Source organism: Mirounga angustirostris, unplaced genomic scaffold (assembly GCF_029215605.1).
Source record: "Mirounga angustirostris isolate CCGP_5_RB_7025 unplaced genomic scaffold, mMirAng1.0.hap1 SCAF_6, whole genome shotgun sequence".
In the NCBI taxonomy this organism is placed as follows: Eukaryota; Metazoa; Chordata; class Mammalia; order Carnivora; family Phocidae; genus Mirounga; species Mirounga angustirostris.
In genome coordinates, this window is record NW_026991714.1 from 31,153,888 (window position 1) to 31,171,666 (window position 17,779).

Sequence of the window (17,779 nt, forward strand, 5' to 3'; positions counted from 1 at the left end):
ATTTTAATACTCCTGTATTTAGAGGGAGAGAGGTACCAAAGTTGCTTGTTATGTGTTACATTTTACAGATTGAAGAGTTTAGTAGATCAGTTGCTACAATTGTAAAGTAGGACAATAGATATTAAGAGATAATGTATCCTTGTCCTCTCTTCAGTGAAAACAAAACTAGTATTTGTAACCTGAATGAATAAATTTTGGGAGTGCCATATAACTCTTAAATCCTAATTTCAAATCCCCTTTCATTATAAAACAAGAGAGTGAAATTTTAAATGTCAGAGTGTCTCATTCCACTAGCTAGTTTTGTTTCAATTAGAAGAAAATAAGGTATGAAATAAAATTTAAATAATTTTTTTTCACAAAAAGAATTTTAATTTACCCCATGTGCCATCATTATTGTTAACCTCTGGACATTTTAACGACATGCTGGTGGATCTTAAATCAATGAATACAATAAAGGAAAACATCTGTGGTTCTAATATTTTTTTAGACTGGTTCTTAATATCATTTTCATACAAAATTAAAATGTATTTTAAAAACTAGCCAAAGAAAATCCCCTAATCATGTGTTAAAACATTAGACATGAAAATTATGTCAATTTTACTGACAAACGTGAAGGATGTGTATCTGTTAGAAAAGATTATTAGAAAAGTCAGCGGAAGGAAATGTTTTCTTGGCCATCAAATCCAGATGTTCAGCCCATAAAATGGAGGCCTAGAGTGAAGGACAAGTTATGGTATCTGATATCCTTCAGAAGTGTTAATTCAGAAAAAAAATCATGGATAAGGAAAGCAAGAATAAATTTTTAAATGAATCATGCTTTATTTTGGTTTTAAAGGAATTATAGAAATATATTCTAAATTAAATAAGGAACAGAATAATGGATGAATTAAAATTAAAAGCACATGATTTTTTTTTCCAGAAACACCATATGTACATATTGTTTGTTTAAAATCTAAAGGTCATAAAGGTCACATTTTAGCAAAAAATAGGTCCATGGTAAGCATTTTCTTTCATAAATTGACAAAACATATGCCAGAGCAAAGATTCTACAAAATCATGGCATTGTAGGTTGCACTGATTCTTTCTTCTTAGCTCTTTAACAAATACAAATGTTTGTAGGATGGCTTAAATACAAAATAAGAATCTACATTGACAGTGGTTTGAACATTCCATTATTTCTGGACTTGGATATATAGATTAATATGCAAACTCTTATTTTTTAAGTCAAGATTCCAACTCTTAAAGTGAAAAAACCAAAAGAGAAGCTAATTATAACAGTAATAACAGAACTTCTGCACTCCTTTATAGTTTTGCAGATGCTTGGAGAATGTAATAATTCCTTTATTATTTCATCTCATTCTACTTTATGAAGTGATATCTCGTTCATTTTCTCTGGCCACCCTATACTTAGAAATGTAAATATTAAAATTTAGTTTAAGAGAAGGCATTCTAGTGAGGAGAACCAAAAAAAAAAAAAAAGACATTTTGGACTCTGAGCATAATGCATTTTTTTTTTCTTTTGGAAAATTGACTAAGATAGATGAGAAAAATATGCATAGTTAGGTTCATGTTAACAGAAAATGTCTTTGGTTTTACAATGCTCTTGAAAAATAAAATGTGACAAAACTGGCACACATTTTACATTTGACAACTAAAGATATTTTTATTATTCTTATTTCCTTGTCTTTGAAGTACTCCTTATGTTGTATCTGACTTGCTCCACTTCCAGAATTTTGAGGTTCTACTTGCCTTTGATCTCCCACCAGCCATTCTCTATAGTTCTTCCATCATGCCTTCTAGTTGCCCTCAACATAAAACCACCTTCTATTCTTAGAACAGGGAAAATCTTTGATTTCAAAGGCTTTGGTGATTTTCTGCTTTAGATCACCCTGAAAATATTTTTAATCTTCCTCTGTGTGAGAACCTCTCTTTCTTGAACATGTAGATGGACTTGTGGGTTCCATTTGTTCTTAAAGTCGCCATGTGGTATCACATCTGCACATTGAAATGATACTGACTCCTCTTTTTCTTAAGATGGAAAGTTGTTTCCATTCATTCCAACTTTTATCCTCAAAGTAGGGGGCAGAGAAGTAGTGACATTTTCTTGCATAATTGAGCTAACACATCTTAAAATGGATTACGTAGGTTTACTTAGGCTTTTATTTCCCTACTTACATACAGCTAGATTTTCTGCATTACAATAAATTATGCTTTCGAACTCACTGATAATAGTGCCTGCCTGCATGATTACCTATTTTCCACACACTAAAATATTGTTTGCAATAAACTGATTCACTTTCTCTCATTCCCTCCCTCTGCCCTCAATCCTTCTCTTCCTTTCTCTCTCTCTCTCTCTGCTATGAAGCAGATGTGCTTAAACTATGGCTTTATATCCTTGTGAAAATGAAGCAGGGCAGGAAGAGAAAGCTACACAACTTTCTCCCGTGCTGAGCCTTTTCAATATGATTTCATTTTTGAAATCATAGTAAACTACCCAGACATCTGACGTGCCCAGTTTTCAACTTGAGCAAAATACCATAATACAACAACAAATATCAATAGTATTTAGATTGCTTATTCTTTTGGTTTAATCATAATTCTGTTTTCCTCTGTTCACACTAGTGACCAAGGTTTATTTGAACATTTAATACTCTGAACAATTAGAAACAAAATATAGAAAGAAAGATAAAGCTGAATAGTACAATGCAGGCGAAGCATCTTACCACCAGGCAAATGGGAGGAGCTCATTATTACTTCCCTTTCTTCTGTCCTTCTTTCTCAATTTTAGTATTTAAAATTAAAACAAGAGGGTGCCTGGGTGGCTCAGTCATTAAGCGTCTGCCTTCGGCTCAGGTCATGATCCCAGGGTCCTGGAATCGAGTCCCACATCGGGCTCCCGGCTCGGCAGGAAGCCTGTTTCTCCCTCTCCCACTCCCCCTGCTTGTGTTCCTGCTCTCGCTATCTGTCTCTCTGTCAAATAAATAAATAAAAATCTAAAAAAAAAATAAAATAAAATAAAAAAATTAAATTAAAACAAGAAAAATTAAATTTAGCTATTCCCTTTCAGAATATGATAATCAGTAAATTTTATGATAAAATATAGAGAAATAAGTTAACTTTACTGAATTTAAAGACAAGTATAAGCTAGACTCCATAATGATTTCTATATGTATACTTAAGTTAAATGAGATCACATTTATAAAGTGTTGAGAATAGTGCCTGGCACATGGTAGCACTATTTATCTTATTAACTACATATATATGTACGTATGTATAATACATATATATTCCCAAAAGGACAAATTTCTATTTGTAAACTGTATAATTATCAAGGCTATTCGGTCCTACCTAATATAAGCCTAAGTAATAACCAATTATTTTTCAAATTCCCCAAAGAAATGAAAGATTTAAAATTTGATTTAGAAATAAGACTTTTATGTAACCAATTAATGTTCTAAAAACCTCCTAACCTGTCCATGTATTAGCTTAAATAGTATTTTTAAAGATTTTTATCAATATGCATCAAAACAAAATATACCACACAAAGGAATCAACATAACATTACTTTTCAAGACATTTTCAATTAAATTACTAATTCATTAGTCTCTCAATATATTTTACATAGATTTTATTAAAATATTATTTTAAGTCATATTCTTCTTTTTTCTAATAGCTAAGCTAGCAAGGGAGATATATATTATACATGTATATATATATATACATATATATTTAATTCTTATGAATATTGTTACAAATTATTTTCATACTTCTGTGCCAGTATTAAAGTTAAATAGGGATATTTGACAATAATAAGTACGTTTACAATCACTGTTCAATCAGCCTTTCAAGAGACATGAATTTGGACTTTTATGTGAAATTAACTGGATTCTCATTATATGCCAGCAAGTGTGCTAAGCCCTTTAAATCATCAGCTCTTTTTCTCAACATCCAAAGCAAAATATTTTTTTTCCTTTTCCACTTTGGCTACCCCTTCTCACTTTTTCTTTTACTAGTCCCTCCTCTCAACCCTCCAAATATGAAGTGTCCCAGAGCTCAGAATAAGGTCTTCAGTCCCTTGGCTTTAAATTCCATCTATATACAGTGACTTCCAAATGTATGGCTCCAATCTAGTTCTAATGAGCCCCACACTACAACTCTAGTTGATTTCTAGATATCTCTAGCTGGATGTCTAATGAGAATTCAAAGATTAATATGGATAAAACAGAACCCTTGATTGCCTACCCTGACTGGGGTGTTTCTCATTTTAACTGCTCATGAGGAAAAAATGAGTCGTTCTGTATAATTTCCTATTTTTCTTTCACACAGCAACTTCTCTTGATTCTATATACATTTGACCTTTCTTTCCACCTCTACTGCCAGCACCTAGTCCGGATATCACCCCCTTTCTCCCTTCCACCAATCCAACTGGCTCCTAACTGGTCTCCAGGTTTTAACTCACTTCCAATCTATTCCCACAGCAGCCAGAGTAGTCTCTTTAAAATGGAAACAAGATCAGCTTATTCTCTGCTTAAGACTTCCAAATAGCTTCTTCTCTTCACACTTAAGGTAAAAATCCAAAAATCCAAAATCCAAATTCTTTCCATTTCCAACAAGGCCCATTTCCAACAAAGACCTTACCTTTCTACATATCTCTCCAGCTTCATCACAAACCACTCAGCCTTTACCCACCATACTGCAAGCACCTGACCTCCTTTCCTTGCTTTGAACCCATCAAGTTTTTGCTTTTTTTGAAGAAACTTTGCACCTGCCAGTTCTTCTTTACAAAAATCTTTACACTCTTGTCAGCCAATGTTAGCAACCTAATGATGCTACTTCTAAGAGGCCTTCTTTGATCACTGTCAAAAGGGCCAGTCACTCCCCAATTTGGTCTGTCTCTATCATGAAATACTGTTTTATTTCACAGCCCTTATCAATATCTGAAACTTTCTCAGTTATTTATTTGGTTTCGTTATCTCTTTTACTAAGATGTAAGCTTCATGAAAGTTGGTACCTTTTCTGTTTTATTTACCACCGTGCCAGCCCTTAGAATAGTTCCTACCACATAATAGGGGTTCTATTTTAAAAATGGCTAACTCAGTGAAAAAATCATCTCATTTAATAGCTACCACTACTATTCCCATTGTACAGATAAGGAAACTGAGGATCTAAAAGGTAATGTTTCTAATTGGAAAGCTCAAAATGGAATCCAGGCAACATTTCAAAGACTGATTTCTTAAGCACATTAAAGGTTAGAGCTTGTTTGAATCCAATATTTCTAGTATTATCTCTTTAAATTATTTTCATCAGCTCCCTGGCCCTTTTCTTTTGCTTATCTACTTCCCACATTATCATCACTCCCTCTCACAGTCAATGCTCTGAACTGATATCTTCTGCTTAATTTATTTTTTCTTAGCTACTATGTATCTTGAACATACCTAAAGCTTCCATCAGTAAATTCAGAAAATAAAAACATGGTCACTAAAAAAAATAGAAAGACTTAGGACTTATTAGGCATAAATTAAAATCTTAGTTTAGAAACCAAAAAAAGGATTTGGAAACCTGAGTCTAAGAATTCAAAGTAGAATACTTGACCTAAGTTATTTGATTGACCAGCCCACATTTATCACAGTAACCAAACAATAAACATATTTTTTTATTCTTTCCACTACCTTGAGTTTTAGCCAACTTGTCCCTGGAGTAGAAAACTATAAGATAGCTCTACCAGATTCATTTAATATGCCTCTTGGATAACTATAAAAAGCTTATCTGGTGTCTACACTTCCTGGAATAAGATGAGAACCTCATGTGTTTTCCATGATCAAAGTGTTTAACAAAGGTCAAGTTACTTCCCTTACACTTCAAAAACAACAAAAAACAATCTAGATATTTTGGTAAATTATTCAATGGCTTTCACTTTATGTAATATCAAAAACAAATTAGGTTGGGGAAAATCCATTCTTTCTGTCATATCACTCACCTCCAGACAGACTCAGAGGTGTACCTTCTTACGCTCCATTTCAAGATGATGGCAACATTACTTCTGCATTATTAATGCAGCATCAACATTCATAGTAAATACAAATTAATCAAAGATGTCTTTTGTTTTCTTATAAGAGACAAAATCTTAGGTGACTTGGATCTTGCTAAAGATATGGAAGTGGCGGGCACCCAATGTTTCACCTATGTAGCTAAATAAGCTGCATGGGGCTGAAATGTATGTTTCACACAAATGACCTCTGAGACACTACCAACCACCCTTCAGTCCTGGTGTGATTTGTCTACCATCAAGTAGTCATGTCCTCAATTACCTGGTTACTAGGCTAACCACTAAGAAAGCTGAGTAATCCAGTCGAAAAAGAATGGACCGAGAATCAGACCAACCCAGGATGAAATATCAGCCCTTATTATCCGATGACCTCAGAAAATTGCTATGAAAGATCACCAAAAAATTTAAGGATGTGTTTGCATGCTGTGTATGTGTGTATGTTTTAACATGTCTCTCCAAATAAAGCTTTTATTTTCAGCTTAAATCACAAAACAAACAAACCAAAGAGAATTGGGACTTTTGGCTGGTTCCTCTTTGCATCTACCAACTTTATTTATTAAATATCTAATAATAACCTACACAACTCAGTGGCAGCTTCAGAACTTCTATAACTGAAAGCCTACAGAAGAAATCTAGTTGAAACAGGGGCCTAGATGTTGTCTGGCAAGAACAGAGATTTTACTTAAATAATGTATTATATGCAGATTTTAAAATAATAATTTTTTAATCTATAGTTTATAAAAGATTGAGAACACAATTAATTATCTGTTGCAAGGTATATTATTACTTTGAGGAGAAAGCTTATGGAGAATTTGGAAGATTTAAAACCCTGTCTCAAGGGCACCTGGGTGATTCAGTTGGTTAAGCGACTGCCTTCGGCTCAGGTCATGATCCTGGAGTCCCGGGATCGAGTCCCGCATCGGGCTCCCTGCTCAGCGGGGGGTCTGCTTCCCCCTCTGCCCTCTTCCCTCTCGTGCTCTCTGTCTCTCATTCTCTCTCTCTCAAATAAATAAATAAAATCTTTAAAAAAAATAAAATAAATAAATAAATAAAAACAAAACCCTGTCTCCAAGCAGCCATTGCCACAATGAGAATATAGACTTCCAGGGCTAGGCATAGAATATGGCATTCCCAGCTGAAGGTACAGGGAAAGCACTCATAAAATATTTGTTCATGAAATGAATTAATAATGAATAAATAAACAGATTTAGCTAGACTGGTAAAATTTTTAGTGATGGGTTTTGAGAATCCATGAGATTTTTATTTTCCTATTTATTCATTTCTGTGTTTCTCAAGTTGCCTAAAATAATCATGGTTTACTTAGGAAAAAAATGGGATGTGCAATTTTACACATAGCACATAATCAAAACAGAGATAGAAGACAAGAGGGAAAGAAAAAGTGTGATCAAGGATTTTAAGCAATTTTTTCTTCCGTTTCTTGAACTTTTCTATCATGTAGAAACTTTACTATAAATAATTCACTGTAATAACAACAACAAAAGGACAGATTTAAAATTGTTTTTATGAGTTGTTAAGTACTTTTCTACATACAGGGTTAGATTATACTGACAACTATCCATTCATTTAACAAACAAGTTCCAAGGACCTGCAGGCACTCACTGGTAAATACGCAGAGACCCAATGATGATCTACACGAGCTCGCCAGCTACAATGAGAGACAGCCAAATAAAGAGATCTCCAAGAGGGTTATTCATGGGATCATCACAGAAGACGAACACCTGCCCAGGTGTGAAAGGACTGGAAGAGCAGGGGACATGCAGGAGGGTTGCCCAGAGGAAGTTGCCCATTAGTTCAGTAAATTTCTTTGAACTAAAGTTTAAAGGGCAATTATAATTTGCCGAGTTTAAAAAAAAAATGTGGAGGGAAGAAGAAACAGCCTGGCCAACAGTTTGGAGACAAGAAAACATTATACTTTTAGGAAAATGCAAGTTACAACAGGAGTATACAGTTGACCTTTGAACAATACTGGTTTGAACTGTGCAGGTCTACTTCTGATATGGACTTTTTCTGATAAATACAAACTGAGGGTTCTAGAGGGGAGGGGGGAGGGGATGGGTTAGCCTGGTGATGGGTATTAAAGAGGGCACATATTGAATGGAGCACTGGGTGTTATATGCAAACAATGAATCATGGAACACTACATCAAAAACTAATAATGTAATGTATGGTGATTAACATAAAATAATAAAAAAATAAAACCTCTGAACAATTATTAAAAAAATACAGTATAGTACTATAGGTGTTTTTTTTTCTTATTATTTTCTTAATATTTCTTTTCTCAAGTTTACTTTATCATAAAAATACAGTATATAATACATATGACATACAAAATATGCATTCATCAACTTTTTATGTTATTAGGAAGTCTTATGGTCAATAGTAGACTCTTAGTAGTTAAATAAATAAATGAGGGAATCAAAGGTTATGCATAGACTTTTGGCTGTGTAGGGCATCAACCTCCCTAATCTCCATTGTTCAAGGGTCAACTGTAGAGTACATGTCACAAAGTTACAGATAAAGCTAGAAAAATCTGGCAGGATTAAATTAAAGCTGTGTATACCATGGTAATAGCTTTATTTTTCCTAAATGCAGAGACAAAAGTAGGATGATTTGACACCTTATTTTGATCTCACCCACTGATGTATATTGAAAACATTAAACTTATCGTCTTGATTCTTCTCTCTAATTTTTGCTATTCCAATTAGTAAGAAGTTGGCATAAGGTGTATAAGCTAATAAGAAGAATGCCACACAAATGAATGAGAGTTAAAATGCAATTCTAGACTATACAGCAGTCTTGTAAGTATTTCTGAAGTTTCCACTGGTTACTTGAGAAATAATCAAAACTTTAAAAATCTCAAAATGGATCTTGCTGAAAGAGCTCTCAATCACAAAATGGTTGTTAATGATAGATATATCAGCACAATATAAATTTGAAAATGTCTAATACTGCCCAATTTAAAATTCGACAGAAGTAAATAATGACATTAGATCAGTTACATTTTGTGTAATATTGAAATGTAAAAAAAAAAGAGAGAGAAAGAAACAAGCAATGGCTAAAACTGCACAGAAGTAATGTTGTTTCTGGCTAAAAAGAAGAATTAAAACCTTTTTGGGAAATTTAGATCTATATTATTTGACAAAAAAAAATTCACTTAGAAATATAATAACTATAAAGGAAAATTCCCAGAGGCATAAGTCTATAGTCAGTAAAATTGGATGTGGTTAAAAAACTTGATTCATGAATTTAATAGTAACTATAAAAATTGAACGAAAAGTAATGCTATTGAACATTAGTTCAGTAAAATTCTTTTAATGAAAAAATTGGTAATGATTTAATCGGGCTATATAAAAATACTCAGGGAATTAACTTGGCTTAATAGAGTTTTTTTTCTGTGAGAGCTGTTCTCAAGGAAAACTCATAAATGTAGATATATTCTAATGGAATGCTTATTTTCTTAAGCATCCTTGGGATCAAAATCATGGGATCAGTATATTCTCTATCCAGTAGGGAGCCACTGAAGGAAGGATGTACAAAGGTAAGTTTTGCCTTTTACAGAAATTATCCTAGTAGAGGTAGGTAGGAACACACTAGGGATCGAAGGGAGGCAAGATTGCAGCTATTGTTACAATAAGAAATGATAAGAATCTGTAGCAAAGAGTTGGATTTACAAACTATTTAAGAGGTAGAATCCAGAGTAGCCTGAAAAATCCCTAAAACAGGGGATGCAAAGTTAAAAGAATTCAAAGATCTCTAAGGTTTATTCCTTTACCACATAGCCTTAAACTGTATCTCCTACGAGTCTCTCAAAGGAAGAGATGTGATTTGGAATCATGTGTCAGTGATAAAGAGCTATGTGCTGTGATTTTATAGGATCATGTAAATACAATATATAACTTTGCAGGGTATCTCATAGTTTTCAAAGCATTTTCACAAATATTCTCAATTTCAATGCTTACAGATGAGGACACTGTGTATCAAAAATGGAAAATGATTTGAATAGAGATCATACAATTCATAGAATTAGATTTTTAAAATGCATCTTGATCCAAATGCCATCTCCAACACAGTATGGCAGCTGACTCATTTCCTGTGATGCTTAGTATTTCTTTTATCAGTAAACAAATTACTGTTTTCTTTTTCTTTAAGTGGAGATATTTAAAATATGGTGGCCACACTTTATTGCCATGATATCGTCCCTTTGCTATTATCTCTTAACATCATTATTATTTATATAGGATTCTCTAATCTATTTTCATGACTATGAGCACAATTTATTATTACTAATATTTACAATGCAGAGTTTCTTCTTGCATATCAGTGCTTTTTGTTAAGTTTGCCAGAGTAGCTGTTCATTTTCTAATATATATGATATGAGTGTGATGCTGAGTTGCCCTTAGCTCTTGAATTGTGCTCCAATGTTAGCAGATCACCTTTTTGAAGGGCTGATGATTTTCCTGCAGATGTTCACATTTTGGTTGGAAATAGTTTTTAAATATATGAATGGCAATCATTTTCATTGGAATATCATTGCATGTAGTTATAATTTTATCTCACATGCAGTATATATAGGAGAAATTGAAGTTTTAGTAAAATAACTTTTTCATTTCAGGTATTTGTGGCTTATTTTTAGTAGGAAATAAATGTTTAATCTTTAAACACTGTATATATAGTTAAGTACCATGGAAGATGTTAAAGTTGTTTGAGTGGGTCTTCAGTAAAGAATCTAATAAAAGCATTGATAATCTTGTCGATTATCTTTTCAGAGGTCAGTCAGTTAATGATATGAATGCACATGGAAGGTGCTTATATATTTCACTAACATTGACTTTAATGTGTATTTATGCCAAAGTTTTGTTTCTATATCTTTTTTTGTTTTTGTTATTATTCCTGAACACACAATTCTCTGCTTACAGCATCCATTCCCGAGACTCTTGACAGACTGAAACTGAAGTAGCACCTTGACATATAAAAATGAATGCATATTAAAAATTTTAGGCAATGATTAGATATTTTCTCATCTAAATGTTGGTTATGGCCATGTACACCAAGTATGTCTATATATTTCAGTATTATGTAGAAATAGATATCATATCACATGGCTAAATGAAAAGCTTGCAATATTTCATTTTTTTCTTCATCATTCCCTTAAGAGTATTACCTTCATGTATATAAAAGTCATAGCACTAATCCTTTAGTGATAGGCAAATAGTATGGAGTTGGGTATCTAGTACCGACACAGCTATTTAGACTAGACTGAAATTAAGTTTAAAGTGAGATTAAGTTCAATTTCCATTCCAATTTTCTCCTGTGTAAATATTCCCATAAATTTATATGATGCCTGAAAAAGATCACAGGCGTTTGGTGATGACAAATTTCTTTCTCTGTACCAAGGTAACTTACATATACATGATCTGAACAGAAAACCTTGTGTGTTTTAACACTGTGCTTTCACCAACAAAACTACTCAACCTAACTATAAATCTCTGCTTTTTACCCACTCAGACTGAGATTCATTGTCATGTTTCTAGTAAGAAATGGTACCCAGACTCCCTACAAACTTTTTGTGTGCACAGAATGCAATGCATAGAGTGAGCCCTGGAAACAGTCCCACACTACTGGTGTCCATGGCTGAGCCCTCAAGGACTGGACCTGACTCCATGTGTTGTGTCCCTATGTTAGACGAGTATCTCCTCCCCCGTCTGATTCCTTACTTTTCTTCCTAGAGTCACCTATATTTGAAGAACAAAACTAACCCACCAAATGAAATAACATTTGCAAAAATGTCCAAAGAGTAGGCCAAGAAATACTTCGGAATAACATTCTTGAACTATGGATTTTTAAGAATTTAGGAGAGCCTTCCAGATAAGAGGGAAAATGGGGAGATGAAAGAAGGAAATAGCAAAATAATAATAATAATAAATTAAATTTTAAAAAATGTAAAACCTATAAAGATCCAAATCCAAAATTATTTTATTTAATCTTGATGACTTTGTCTAACTCCCTCTATCCTTCCACTTTGCCTCTGGCTAATTTTTTTGTCTCACATTTCTCTCTTCCTCTGTCTTCTATTTCTGAATTTTTCTGTGTTCTTCTCTTTCTCCTTCATTATTATAATCTTTAGTTTTGTCAAAAAACATCCATTACTTTTTTAGTATCTGGTAAGAAATCAGGTACAGGTGATACAGAAAAAGGAATAAAACATAATTTGTGAATACACACAGGTTACAATGGAAGAAAATACACTGATTGGTAAATAATAATACTAATACCACCACCAACAACAAATTGAAATAGTATGTGAAAAATGCCACTGAAAGGAGGCAAAATGTCTACAATTTCAGTGGAGATATTTTGTGGCATGAGTGACAGAAGAAAACATTCAAGACGAAATAGGACTTGCACAGAGCCTTCAAGGTCCTGAGGAAGTGTAGATGAGCCAAGTAGAGTGTTGAAACTGCTTCCTGTGGGTTAATGAATCATACAGGAAAAAAGACAAAACACTCCCTGCCCAGCTCCAGGCCCAGCTCCTAGCTCACTGGTGGACTCAGTTGTTCCAGCAAGGAGGTTAGCGTGTATACCAAAGGCAATGAGAAGTTATCAGAGGGTTTTTTTCTTCCTTTTATTTTGTATTTTTAAGGTGTAGAGTATAGAAGGAAATGGATGAGACTGCAGAGAGATTGAGAAACTATAATAATACTCCAGGTAAAAAATGATAAAGGCATGAATTAAGGCGATGTCAATGGAGATGAAGAAAGGGGAAAAGATTTTAAAGATTATTAAAAAGTAAAATTATAAGACTTGAGCATTTAAATATATTTCAGATTTTTTTTCTTTTTTTTTTTTTTTTTTTCTTGCACCTCAGAGAAATGAGTCTGGAGATGGAAAATCAGGATCATCAATATATAGCAGGTAATGGTAAAGAACTCTGAGCAGAGAAAACAAGAATAAAACTGGCCAGGGATTAAAGCCCATAGAACTCCAATATTTAAAAGTAGACAAATATGAAGAACCAGAAGATAGATAAGTAGATACATGTATGTGTGTATTGTATAATTCACACATAAACACTAGAATATATATGTGTGTGTATCAGTATATGTGTATTTATACGAAGAGTGTTGAAATATCTATATTCTTTTTTTTAAAGTATCTATATTCTTACACTAGTTAATTGTCACTGGTGAAAGGATATCAAGTATCCCACAACAGAGAAAAGACCTAGCCCCCCAAGCGAACCACACTGTCCCTCTACTTAATTATATAGAACAAGAGAGGAAAAGGAAAGACAGATCCCTAAGTCCACCTTACCTTTTCTCAAACAAAATGCATTTCAAATTCTAGCAATGATAAGGATCACAGGCAAATTTTTATTAGAAAAATACTTGTAAAAGATTCATAAAAAATAATGTCTATACCCACAAATCTCTAAATTGTGGAGTATTTAGGACTTAATAAGATTGCTTATTAAATTCAATTCATAATTTGCATTGAAAGCCTGAGATGTGCAAGGCATAATACATGTTTGTAACATGAAATGTTTCTTTTAATATCGCTGGGAAAATGAAGACTTATGACCAGGAAATGAATCTAAACTGTTATGACTCATAACTCACATAATCTAACTCATAAACTCTAGCTGGTATGTTATAGACTGATAGATTTGCCTAGCTTTACACCTTTTTGGAGTCAGAGAACACTCATGTCTATCTGCATTCTCAGAACTATCATCATCCCCTAGAATTATTTAGAAATGTTTAACAAAGGTTTCCAGTTATCATGGCAAAGAGGCACAGAGCAAAGAGATTAGAAAGTTTTGCATAAAACTCAACCCAGCATACTTGCCATGGCAAAGTTTAATTTTGCCTTGCCTGTATTTGTACTTTAGGTATTAAATAACACATCTGAATTGTGCATCTATTTATCCATTAATTGATGTTTCTCTACATTTGGCTCTGGTTTTTTATTCCCTTAGAGTACACAATATAAATTTGATGCCCAGAAGCCTAATACTTCCTATGATCACTAAACTCAATTGTAACACATTAAAATCAAGCATACAATTAAACTCACTTGTTGCTAATAAAGAAAAATATAATTTAAAACATTAATAACTTCCCAAATCATACATTGAATTACAAAACGTCCCTCAGAACCTAAAAGGATAAGTAAGATTTGCAGACATAGATAATTAGATTCTTACGGTTTTTTTCTAAAAATAAGTATAAATTTCAGGAAGACTATCATTGCCTTTAAAAAAGTGTTTGCTCTTGATATTTATGTAAGCAATTGAAGAAAAACTTGATCCTTCAAAATAAATCTATGTATATCTATCCATTTATTTAAGTACAAATTGTTCAGCACAATTGATTTGAAGGTTTCTGGATAACTTTATATTCTCTTATTTTGATCATAAATTGAAAGATATTTCTTATGGTAAAAATCCTGAATAGAGTGAGTTAAAATTTTTGTGGTGATTTGCTCTGTGTCCTAGAAAATATTTCAGTGTTTCTTTATGCTCATTTAGAAATGCTTTGCAACAGTTCTTGAGTGGGAATTTTTAATGAATATTCACTCTGATTTGTGATAATATATATATTATCACATGGTTAAAATCATTATTCATTATAATTTGGTTTTGGTTATGATAAACTAACTTTATAGGGAAGGTAAATTGATAAACATTTTTTGTATTAAGACAAAATGCTGTATTTCTATAAACAAATTTTAACCCATCTTTGCAGTTAAAAACCAAACAGTATCTTACACTGCTTTCCACTCTTCTTGGTTACACAAAGTATCAACTGACAATGTAACAAGCTCTAGAGGTAGCTACTGCCCTGCCTTTTAGAGGAAAGAAGAGTGGTGGAAAGTCAAAAACAGATTTCAAAGTCAATTCAAGTAAGCAACAAGACTTTTAAAAAATATTTTTTCCCTTTTTTAAAAACTTATTTGGAATTTCTACAAAAATGCCATTTTCAATGTCCTTTCAATAATGAAGAACAGCTTTTAGATACTACATCATAAGTAGTATCTATTAAATATCGATTTATTAGTTACATTTAACGATCAACCGAAATGCACTCATGACCCAAACCGAAACTATTCAAGAAATGTCCATTAAATAGATAACAAATAGGGGCGCCTGAGTGGCTCAGTCGTTAAGCGTCTGCCTTTGGCTCAGGTCATGATCCCAGGGTCCTGGGATCGAACCCCACATCGGGCTCCCTGCTCCACGGGAAGCCTCTCCCATTCCCCCTGCTTGTGTTCCCTCTCTCGCTGTGTCTCTCTCTGTCAAATAAATAAATAAAATCTTTAAAAAAAATAGATAACAAATATACCAAGATCTTCAACTTAAATGAGTATTTGAGATTCCCCATTACATTTTCCTATAGAATATAGTATTTGCATGACTCTTAAGAGTTTAAATATTTTTATCTCATCAAGGCTCTAATATTTACCCATCACCCAGGAAGGGCGGTGGCCCCGTAAAAATGTCCAAAGCAAATAATCATTAAAACTTTTAGGAAGAAACCAAAAACTTGTTTTGAAATATATTCTGTGTTGAGAGTATGCATAAAATTAATATTTTGTTAAATACCCAAATGTATTATTTTAAACTATCATATAGCTAAGTATTCAATAAAAATATTTCAGTAGTAATCAAAATTTGAGGAAGCAAACTCCAGTTCAAAAAGAAAGAGTGGCTTACATGCAACCAAAGCCATATTATGACTTTTAAAAAATCATTTTTTGTTAAAAGGATGAAAATTCACTTGCTTTGTCATTAAGATTTCTTCAGACTTTCATAAACTTATATTCATGTATTTGAGGGTTAAGTAACAACATTGCTTTTGTAATAGCCTTGAATAGTTTGTAAACAAAGATATGGATAGACAACATTTCTTTTAAATTGTGATTTTTTCCCCAAAACATTTATGCCTTTTTAAACAGTAACAATGTATTCTGTCACATAGCAAGCCTTGTCTCTCTGAGCTACAATAGCTTTGACCATTTTATAGTGAGCTTCCTCATTTCCAATCACCAACACTTAACTTATTTTTATGTCTATTTCAAACCCAGGTCCCTCCACAAGGAAAAAAAAATAACTAAGAATAGATTAATATCCTTGTACTTACCTGTAACAAACACTCCTGTATCCAGAAAGGCAAAGCCAAATGCCAAAAGTTTAAGCCACAAATACATGGTCATATCTGGAAATCAGCCGTATTCCTATGAAACAGCATGCGTCCTTCTGAAAGGCAAAATAATAGTTATCTCTGCAAAAGGTTTTCTTTGTGAAACTGAGTCAAAAATAAAAGAAATGAATGCATACTCTTTGCTGTTGTCTTATCAGACAGGGAGCAATTTCCTCCTCTGCTACCCTAAGAACAAACCACTTTGCTAGCTACACAAACTGCTAGGTAGTGATGTCAGATTCGGTTTTACTAACTTCTCCAAAAATACTGTCAAGAATCCTCTTTGCAGGAAGTCAAGAAAGTTGTTCAAAGTCAGTGCAAAAGCATCTTACTTCCTTAATTCAAGTAATTAGACCAAGTTAGTAGGCCTTTTAAAAGATTTTTTCCTTCAAGGAAGATGTTTTTTTAAGTCTCCAAATAATACTCCCTTACACTATTCATTACAACTTAAAAAAATCATATCTTCCCCCCCCCCCCCCCCAATAATCAAGAATTTTTTTACCTACGAGGTGATAAAACAGACCCAGGGTGGATATACCAAAATGGGGGTTGGCAAGATGACACAAGGATTGAATTAGTAGAAAATACGTGTATTTGATTCAAAATGACCAAGTGAACAATTAAACAATTACCTATCTGGTTAATTTTTGCAACCAGTGTCATTTACTAGGAAGACATTCAAACCCCACCAATAGAACAATTTTAGCAGTCAGACCCATTTTCTATGCAAAAGCACTCTCCTAAAGCTTAACAGCTTTGCCCCAAATCTTTGACAGATATCCCCGTGGGGCTAGCCATGAATCAGAAAGTCCTGTCTACAGCAGCAAATCCTGCTTTAAAAAAAGAATGCTTCTGTGACTTGAGAGGTCTTCAGGGCTGTTGATGAGGGAAAGAAGAGTGATGCCATTGAGAGCTGGGGTTTTTGTTTTTTGGTGGGGTTTTTTTGTTTTGTTTTGTTTTGTTTTTGTTTTTTTTACAAAAGCTAACTTTTTTCCCCCTCAGCAATACACTCCCAATCTTTTTGATTAAAAGACAGCAAATTTGGGCGCCTAGGTGGCTCAGTTGGGTAAGCGACTGCCTTCGGCTCAGGTCATGATCCTGGAGTCCCAGGATCGAGTCCCGCACCGGGCTCCCTGCTCGGCAGGGAGTCTGCTTCTCCCTCTGACCCTCCCCCCTCTCATGTGCTTGCTCTCTCTCATTCTCTCTCTCAAATAAATAAATAAAATCTAAAAAAAAAAAAGAGAGCAAATTAATGTACAGCACTCTTCATGATTCTGATAGTGTCCTTGGCAAGTCCATTGGTTAGGAAAATGCATACTGGTAAAAAGCTACTATGAATTCAGTAACACAATTAAATAAATTGGTATCATTATCACAATATCGGATTCATTTAAAATGAATAGGCACTATGATTTGAGCCATATACAATACTTAAGGGACTTACAGACAAACAGAACCCTTGCAGTAACTCTACAATCCTCGGTTAGAAAGCACTATTGAAGGATTCTTGTGT

The 17,779-nt window shown here is 33.5% G+C and overlaps 1 protein-coding gene across 3 annotated transcripts in view; it reads right to left on the reverse strand.

Moving 5' to 3' along the window:
* PTPRC (protein tyrosine phosphatase receptor type C) overlaps window positions 1-16,515 on the reverse strand; it is a 120,640-nt gene extending 104,125 nt beyond the window's left edge. For all 3 annotated transcript variants that reach the window (XM_045877086.3, XM_045877087.3, XM_045877088.3), the window contains exons 1-2: window positions 16,404-16,515; window positions 16,207-16,322 (exon numbers count right to left, since the gene is read on the reverse strand). In XM_045877086.3, coding sequence (XP_045733042.2) covers window positions 16,207-16,279 — 73 coding nt within the window. In that variant the 5' untranslated portion in view covers window positions 16,280-16,322; window positions 16,404-16,515. The remainder of the gene's footprint in view (window positions 1-16,206; window positions 16,323-16,403) is intronic.
* Between the last annotated feature and the right edge of the window lie 1,264 nt (window positions 16,516-17,779).